Source organism: Cervus elaphus, chromosome 30 (assembly GCF_910594005.1).
Source record: "Cervus elaphus chromosome 30, mCerEla1.1, whole genome shotgun sequence".
In the NCBI taxonomy this organism is placed as follows: Eukaryota; Metazoa; Chordata; class Mammalia; order Artiodactyla; family Cervidae; genus Cervus; species Cervus elaphus.
Window position 1 is genome coordinate 35,868,848 of NC_057844.1, and position 9,411 is coordinate 35,878,258.

The following is a 9,411-nucleotide window of genomic DNA, read 5'->3' on the forward strand; positions in this document are numbered from 1 at the left end:
TGTCCTGAACACCTGTGCTGAAAGACACGGTCTCTGTCCTTGAGAAACTCACAGTTTTGCAAGGAAACGAGATACAGGAGCCTGGGAACCCCGAGGAGTCTGCCCTCAGGAAGCCTGGAAAGCCACAGTGTGTTGTCTCCTAGGACAGGGTGGACAGCTGTGGGCGGTTGGAGCCTGGAGGGCATGTGCAGTACCCCCTTGACGGGGCGGGGATGGGGGGAGTGCAGGGGTTTGACTGGCCTGCCCATTTTCCACAGCGCCCTGTCCCCCTTCCCAGTGGAGAGGTGCCTGTGGGTGTGGGGGAGGTACGGAGGCTGTGCATTTGCTGGGCCTGGGACCCAGGGTAGGTTTTGAAGAGCCTCACATGCTACTTAAAGACTACCTTCCTGCAGCTCCTGGCTCCAGAGGGCTCAGGGACTTCTCACCTCTGCCATGCGTGGTGCCCAGCTGGGGGGAGGGGTGCTCCCCCATCACCTACTTCCCTCCACCGTCTTTCCTCCACCCCTGGACATAAGCCATTACATCTTGGTGGCCTTTTAGAAAACACAGGCACACGTTGTAGAAAAGAGGGCAGTGCCTCAGGCTTGGCTGGTCTGGCCCTAGAGCCACTGCTATTCCTGTGACTGGGGAAGTGACGTGTGTGTGTGTGTGTGTGTGTACATGTGCACGCTCATGTCTTTGTGTGTGTGTGTACACTTAATCCCTGTGCACAGGCCTGCCTCCTGGGGGCAGTTAGGCCAGCTCCATGACTGGGGAAGTGACGTGTGTGTGTGTGTGTGTGTGTACATACATGTGCACGCTCATGTCTTTGTGTGTGTGTGTACACTTAATCCCTGTGCACAGGCCTGCCTCCTGGGGGCAGTTAGGCCAGCTCCATGCTGGGGCGTGGGGTGCGGTGTGTGCCTCACTCCTCTTTGTCCAGATGGGTTTAGCATCTGGCCTCCCCACTTTGGTTCATGATGTCCTGAGAAACTCAGGAGAAGGAGTAAAAGCAGCTTTTTTCATGGCGCTTATCTTAGAAAGCTGCCCTGCATGCGTTCCCTTAACCCACACCCTGTTGGCCGTGCTAGGCTTTATTGTGGAGGGCGTCACGGGCCGGGAAGCCATGCCCACTACCGCCCCACGCCACTGAGCCTGGAGCACACCTCCCTTCTGCTGCAAGGGAGGCGGGGCCATGCCCCTCCCCGCCCCCACCCAGCTTCTGTTTGCACTTTGTGCAAGCGCTGTCGTTGCTGTGCGGGTAGGATTTCTGCATCGACCTCGAGGAAACCTGGGAGTCAGCTTGAAGATGTAGGGCCCAGGAGTCCACCATAAATCTACCCACCAAGAGTATCGTAAAATGCAAAAAAAAGTGCTTTGAAACAGCAGGGAGAGGTGGCGGCACAAGGTAGGTGATCCTTTGGGCTCTGGATGCGGGTTCTTGGATCTTTCTTGCTCAAAGGCCTCTGGTCTCGGGTATGTCCTCGACTCTCTTTGTGGAGAGCTTTTGTCTATAAAGCAGGGGTGTTAACAGAATCTGCCTCACAGGCTTGTTACACAGCAGTGAGTTACCAGTGGAAAAGCTCAGAGCAGGAAGTGTCAAGGATCAGAAGAGCTGCTGGCCTGCGTTTTGGACACTGCAGCCCACTGATTGGTGTTTTGTGTAGTGTCTGAGGATGGTCATGCTTTTATGTACTTATCTTACGGATGCTCTGTGCTCTTCTCTCTTCAACAGGCAGAGTACTCTGAACTGGTGGAAACACTGCTGTCGAGTCAGCAAGACCCAGTCATTTACCAGAGGCTAGCTGATGCCTTCAACAAGTTGACCGCGAGCAGCACGCCCCCTGCGCTGGACCGGAAGCAGAAGATGGCCTTCCTGAAGAGTTTAGAAGAGTTTATGGCAAATGTTGGTGGTCTCCTTTGTGTAAAATAAACAACAGAGCTTTATGCTGTACCAGACCCTTCCTGCGAAGTGCACTGAATTGCTGAGAGTTGACTAGAGTCTTGTCCTGTTCATCAATCCCACAGCCGCTCGGACTCTGGAGAGCCTGCCAGCTCGGGGTGTGATGTGGGGAGAGTCGGCTCAAATCGGCGTCTGCTGTAGGCGTCAGCCGCCGTGCGGCGTAGGGCTTGTACTTTGTCAAATGAAACTCAGTCTGTGTGCAAACACACGTGGGCACCAGGAAGTACATCCCCAGTGCCTTTTCCCTCTTTGACAGAGCATCAGGTGGCCGCCAGCGTCCAGTCTTGTCATTACAAACAGCTGGATGTCTGCTCGGCCACTGGCCGTTGACGGCACATCACCGAGGAGCTGGTTGAAAGGGTAGACCCTGGGGCCCAACCGTGGACCCTCAGAGTTTGTTTGTTGGACCCTGGATTCTTCATTTTAACAAGCTCCTCTCCTCTGCCACGCTGTAGCTGTCAGTCAGTGCGGTAGACACGAATGCTTCTAGCAATGTGCCCTGCCCCCCCAACCCGGTCCGGTCCTTCCCTGGGAGGGGCAGGTGCTCCGACCAGAGAAGGGCACCAGGGTGGGTGTCTGTGGCCTCTCGTTACCCCCTGTCTGCTGGGTCACGGCAGCCTGACCACTGCAGGTCCTGTGAACCTGCTCTGATGCCTGAACCAGAGGAGGGAAATGTGTGTCTATTTTTGTTCCATAAAAATAACTTTAGGAACTGTAGCCATTTCATTGCCTTAATTTTCAGAAGAAATTACAAAAAGGAGCAGATTGTTTTAGTGAGAAATCAAGTCTTGACGCTTCAGAGGTGGTTTAGGGTGTTGGCTGCTATGAACCCAGGGCCCGTTCAATTGTGTTTTTGTGGTTTTATGGGTGAAATGAAAGGCTCATTCATACCTAGTCTAACTTTCTGAGTACGTTTCTGTTTCTGTCCACCCTTGTGGCCCGTGGCTGATACTCTGCTCTGAATGGCTTGCTTAAGCAATAACTCTTTTTAAGGATGTGAATTGCTGGTTCATACACACACTTAAACGTGGGGATGTCAGAGCAGTAATCACCTTCATTTCACAGGAGCCACATGAACTTAAGAGATTAAAAAGTTCACCTTGATCTCCTTTGATTTTTTTAATCGGGATTTGTGTACTGCAGGCGTGTGACCCTGGCCCCTGTGGGTCAGGACCCACAGCTCGGTCACAGAGGACGTGTGCGGTGCAGGGCCCTGCGCTCTGGTCAGTTACAGGCCCCCAGCCTATGCAGGCACCACTGGACACAGAGCAAAGCCTCAGCTTTTTGTGGAATGTTCTCTTGCTCAATCATGGCTGGTTAACAACTGAGGTGGAACAGAAACATCTCAGAAGACATCTGCGGAAGCTGGTGTCCTCTTCCAGAAGTACACGTATGACCACCTTCCTGAGACACTTGGGACAGTGCATTTACTTTTAGGGTTCTCTTTCCTTCCCTTAGAGAACTTGAAGTCAGAGGCAGCAGGAGTCACTCTGTTTCTGTTTGTGTTGTTCTGGTGTTTCAGTGTCCAAGTGTCCCCGGGCCCAGCAGTTGTGATCTAAATACATCCCTGTCCCTCTGCCTAAGGGCGCCAAGATGCAGCTGACCGGGCCAGTCCTCTGACTGTGACAAGACTGTACTCAAGTTGTTATTAAAAAAAGAAAGATAAGTGGAAAGGACTGCCTTGGTAAACAACAGGGCATCTGGACAGAGATGTCTTTGCTAAATTTGCCCATATTCTGTCATGATACTGTGTTTTCATTAGGAACCAGTCAATTGAAATGAGAGTTTCTTCAGCTTGGACCAAATGGTACTGAAAGTATCATAAGACTGTGGGTTAGTGGCAGACTGGAAGGACGGGCCGCCACCATGTCTGGGTGGTCGGAGCCAGGCTCTCTCCAGGCATTTGTGTGTGTGTTTTCCTGGTTGGATACCTGTTTAGCTTGGGTGTTGTGTTTTACTTTGCTATGTTTGTTGGCTTCCCAGTTTTGGAGGGTTCTGTTGTTATGGTCTTGGCTGAGTGGGTGTGAAGAATGCTGGCTTAATTCTAGTAAATTGATTTTTACTGTTAAAACTGTTGTCAAAGGAGTTTTCAAAGCAAAAACATTATTTGTGCCCCGTTTTTATACATTCAAGGGACACTGTTGCGTATTTGAGTTCCTACATGAGTGTGTTTATACTTTCTCTGGTTCACGGACGGCGTCCTTTCACCTCCGCTGTCAGCTCTCTTTCTCGGGTTTTATTTTCCTCGGCCCTTCTGTGTCTGGAGGTGCAGTCCCCGCGGACTCTGTATCTTTGCAGTGTGTATTCCTGTGACAACCTCTGACAAGCGTTAGCAGCTCTGTGGGAAGGACTGGTCAGCGTGCAGGTTCTGTGTGCAGTCCTGGGCGGCTGGCTGCCTGGGGCACACCTGACAGCGTCTTTTCAACACTGATTTGGGTCTTCATGGGCTGGGAAATCATGGCATATTTCCAAACTTTGCAGTTTTTTTCAAACTAGTTTTAACAATTTAGTCTTATTTCCTTGTAAACAGTGTTTCTAACTATATTACATTACTCTGTTCAGAGGAGGTGGTTACTACCTTTTTTTTTTTCCTTCACAGCTTGCATTTCACAACCAAACATCTTTCCCCCAGTCAGCTTTACTTAACTTCCCTTACTTTCTTTGGCTGGATTTTCTCTTCTACCAAAAATGTCAAGTCTTTGTATTTCTGATATGACCATATTCTCCATGTCTGTTAATACTTGTATAAATCCCTCAAGTACTGAAGGAAATGAGTTGTCAGTTTCAAGGATTTCAAGTTTGAGTATCTTAATCTGCAGGGTCTGTTGCACCCTTAAAATATTATTTTCATAATTTTACATGTTTCTGTTTGTCACCTCTGCTGTTAGAGGTGTTGTCATTAGATCTTAGTAATTAGCTGTCTCTGACAATGATTCTTGTTATAAGTTCCTGAATAAAATATTAGCTGTTCAGAAGAAGAAACCTCAGTACTTCTTAGGGGTTTTTCATAACCAGAGAATAAGGAACCAATTTGGAATTTGAGTTCTTAATATTATAATTTTCTGTAAATTTCTCTGTAAAACAGCATAGGTGATTTGAGGATATGATAATAATGTTTTAAATTATTTTTAAATGTAAGTGAATATTCCCTCACTTGGTAATAACTATGTTCTGAAAACACTGCATCTAAGAACTCTTTAAAAATTGATATTCTAAAATTTTAAAATATCCAACTTAGGTATATTGCTGAGCTGAAATTAGTTTGAAGTGCTGTAGTTCAAATTGAACTTTAAACATTTTAATTTAGATGTAAGAAATGTGACGTATTCCTAATCAATTATACTGGGAATCCATGACATTTAGCCAAAGACTGTATTTGGTTCAGGTAAAGATGAAAGCCTAACGATGGGCATCCTCTGTGTCCTGCAGAGGATGGATGACGTGATCTGTTTCTTGTCTCCAGCTCTGTGCACATGAGTCTTTGTAAAGGTGGATGCACGGTGACGGTGAGATGTGGTCCGCATGTCAGCCCCTGCAGCTCTCACCCCAAACCAACTATGTCCCGCTTGCCCTCTGTGATCTGCCCTTCACCTGGTCCCAGAGTTTCCAGCATTGGAGAGCTTTTGGCCTTGGATTTTCTTTCCAATCTGTGTTCTTAGGCTCTCAGCTGTCAGGAGCGGTCAGAATGTACTGATGGCGGACTGTCCCAGCTTGACATTCAGCAGTGCGTCTGCGCTCTGTACCTGAGGGGGGTGTGCCCACAGTGTCTCAAGCCAGGCTGCCTGGTGTGGTGTCGTCTACCACGTAAGATGGTGACAGATTGCAAATACTGGTATTGTGATTTGGTTCTCTGTACAAAGGAAAAAGCTCCATGCAGTGAGCTTTTTGGCTTCATTTCTGGTTTAATGGTCACAAAATGTTAGCACTGCTACCATTCAGCATGTGTAAAATTTTTAAAATTTATAAATATTAAAATTTTAAACTTATACTGACTTTTCAGTTTTTTTAAGAGACCCAGGGATGAGTATACTGTTTAAATATTCACCTCTATTAACATTATTAATAAAGATATAAAGTTGCATTTAATTTTTCAAAAGATGCTATAGTACAATTCTAGGAATTAAATCAAGGCTGTGTATTGAGCCAGTTATAAGCTGAATATCAAATTGATAAAATTTTATTTGTATTTTTAAATTCATAAATGGGAGTTAAAATGTCTTCACTAAATATTTTTATTACATTTTTGTTTTGATCATGTGTGATTTGTTCATGGGAGTTTAGCTAGACTACCATATGAAACTTACGGAATGGTGCTACTTCATTGACCAGCCAAGCCGAGGATGACTGACACTGGGGACGTTACACAGTCAAAATAATTTTAAATAAAAAACATGAGGACGTATCTGCACAGTTAAAAATAGGGAGTTGCATTACCTTCTGGGAGAATACCCAACCCTAATATTAATAGAATGTCCAAGATTCAAAGAGAAAATCAGAATTTCATTTATATTCTGTTGTACTGAGTAGATGTGTTTTTATCTCAGCTCACACTTTTAGAAAGAATTTCAGAGTTATTAGTTAAATCACTGGAGTGGAGGCATATTTGTAGTAAGTGTAGTTGGATCATTGTTCTTGACTTTTCAGGGAAGATGGAAAAGTACCATCTGCTGGGCGTTAGGTGGACTTTCTTTTTTACCTAATCCTAAATCTTGTAGACATATTCAGTGAAAGGTAAAGTTTTTATTTTAAACTTGATATTGCTTTGAATGTTTGTTGATTTCTTAGGTTATGTTGAGATTTAATTCTACTCCAAGGATGGATAAAGAAACATTAGGCTGTTTAGGAATTCAGTGGAGTTCTTTCATTCTCAAGGGGGGGACCTTAACCTGTGTACATCACCTGGCATTTGAGGGAGCTGTAGATGGTCTTAGAGGCCACGAATGTAAAAGTCTGGTGTTGTTTCTTAGATACCATCTTTAAAATCCTAGTGCTCTCTTAAAGTACTGTGTGTTTATAGTGTGTGGTTTATGAATGATGACTTTGGTGAATTAATTAGATTATGAAACATTTTTGTATGTTTGTTAAACATAGGATCCCAGATTGGGTCCTGTGCATTTTCTGTAATCTCAAGTGGTAATTCTTTTAAAACTTAAGTGGAAGCAAAGGGCGTATTTGGTGATCCCAAGGAAAAAATCTTTTGCTTGGAAACACCATACAATACCAATGGCAGCAAGCACTGTCATTTCGAGCACATAAGTCAACATCCTGCTGAACTCTTTCAGTGTAAATTATTTTTAACATCTAGCAAGAGAATGAACTGTGATTAAGTCACTGATGCTTCTCAGAGCTGATAAATGAAAAAAAAAAAAACCAAAAACCTGAAGGAAAGACAGATTTTTGTTTGTTCGTTTGTTGTTTATATGTTGTGGTCTCGCTGTGGAGCATGTGGGATTGGACCCTCGCCCCTGCTTTGGAAGCACAGTCTTGACCTCTGGACTGCCCGGGAAGTCCTGCAGAGAGTTTAAAACAGGGACGTGCTAAATACTTTTATTCCTGTGGTAGTTAGCAGTTTTAAGTTTTGGTAGTGTTCACTCTTGATTGCTTTGCCAGGTCAGTTTTCAGATACTCCTCTCAGTAAGCCCTGCCTCTCGGGCTGCAGTTTTATTTGCACAGCTGCTTGTAACTGCAGTGCCCGGGGTGGTCCTTTCTCAGGACTGACCTGGCGAAGCTGTTGGGACTGGCAGAGTACAGGCTGGAGACACAGACTCAGTCTCTGACTAAGCTTCTTAGGGTTTTCATTGATCACAGGTCTGTCATGTGTGTCACAGGGCCACACAAAAGGAGTAATTCCTGAATTGAGGTTGATTTGAACGTATCTTTCTAGTCCAGTTTACTTGACGAGTAGCTTCCCTTTATTTATTTATTGGCCACATGGCTTGTGGGATCTCAGTTCCCTGACTAGAGATTGAACCCAGGGCCTCAGCAGTGAAAGCGCTGCATCCTGATCACTGGGCTGCCAAGGGAATTCCTACAATTTCTTTCCCCTTTGTTTCAATGATAATAAAATTGCCTCTTGGTATCTTAAATTTTTTTTTATGATTTGCAAAAGCTTTTAAATTACAATGCAAGTGTTTCAGCTGGAAGAGTTTAATCTTAATGTATGTATTATGTGACACGCTGTCTTAGCAGTCAGCACTGTTGGTGGAGGTGAAACTATCTGAACTTCTGACAACTGTGGTCACTTTAATTATAAAAATAACAGTAATACACATTAAATGGCAGATAACTATTGTCTCACGGTGAAAGCAGTTGAAACTTTGAAAGCTTAAAATATTATAGATGTTTAATCCAAAAATAACTTGCTTTAACATAAATAAGCCTTTCTGCTGAATAAGCCAAGGCAGTGTGTCCTATGTATGGAACACTACTACCTCTGTAAAAAAATATACTGCCATAAAAGTCGGTTATTGTCTCTCGGTTCATATTTATTCTTTTAGCTTGATGTATATGTTTTCTTTCCTGCTGCTTCCCTAAATTATAGCTGGTTTTGACATACCCGGCTTAGTGGACTTGTCATCCAAGCAATCAAAGAAAAAATGAAAGCATGGTTTGCCCTAAGCTTGGGGGCCGTATTTAAAGTGGAAATTACGGTATTGCCACAGTAACAAACCTGTTTTTAATTTATATCCTCACCTTATACTAGAAAGGATTAAAGGTATTCAACAGAAGGTAACGTGGGAAGATGACGGAATTGGTAAGGAGGATGAGGGGAAGGCAGGCAAGGATGCTGCATGGATTGGTGGCCCTGGGGGAGGACAGTCAGGACACTGCTGGGGGTCTGCAAGCGCCTCCTGTCCGCACGCAGGGGTCGGCTCTGATCCAGCAGCGCGGACGGTGCGCTCCCACCCATGAGTCGCTGCACACAGCGCTGCTGCTTCATGAGGGGAGGGCTTGCCCAGCTTGTAGGCGGTCTCAGCACGGGGACCACATCTTCGGATCGCCGAAGCCCTCGGTGTCAGGAGGCGGTCTACGGTGGCTCCGGCAGACGCACCGCGGAGGGGCCCGTGTGCGGGGTTTTAAAGGCCTCTAACGCAGCGGTTAGGGCTTCCCTGGTGGCACAGAGGTTAAAGCGTCTGACTCCAATACGTAAGACCCGGGTTCGATCCCTGGGTTGGGAAGATCCCCTGGAGAAGGAAATGGTAACCCACTCCAGTATTCTTGCCTGGAGAATCCCATGGACGGAGGAGCCTGGTAGGCTACAGTCCACGGGGTCGCAAAGAGTCGGACACGACTGAGCGACTTCACTTCAACGCAGCGGTGGCGCGAAGCCTCGGTTTATATCTGTATATCTCCATTAGACGGAGGAGACGGAACAGACGGGGCCTTGCTGCTTGTGAAACATACAATGAAGTGCAAACGGCAGGTCTCTTGGTGCGCGTTAAAACCTGCCAAGTCTCTGCTGCCCCTGT

The 9,411-nt window shown here is 45.9% G+C and overlaps 1 protein-coding gene across 3 annotated transcripts in view; it reads left to right on the forward strand.

Moving 5' to 3' along the window:
* XPO4 (exportin 4) overlaps positions 1-1,938 on the forward strand; it is an 86,378-nt gene extending 84,440 nt beyond the window's left edge. For all 3 annotated transcript variants that reach the window (XM_043891713.1, XM_043891714.1, XM_043891716.1), the window contains one exon: positions 1,715-1,938. In XM_043891713.1, coding sequence (XP_043747648.1) covers positions 1,715-1,912 — 198 coding nt within the window. In that variant the 3' untranslated portion in view covers positions 1,913-1,938. The remainder of the gene's footprint in view (positions 1-1,714) is intronic.
* The last annotated feature ends 7,473 nt before the right edge of the window (positions 1,939-9,411 follow it).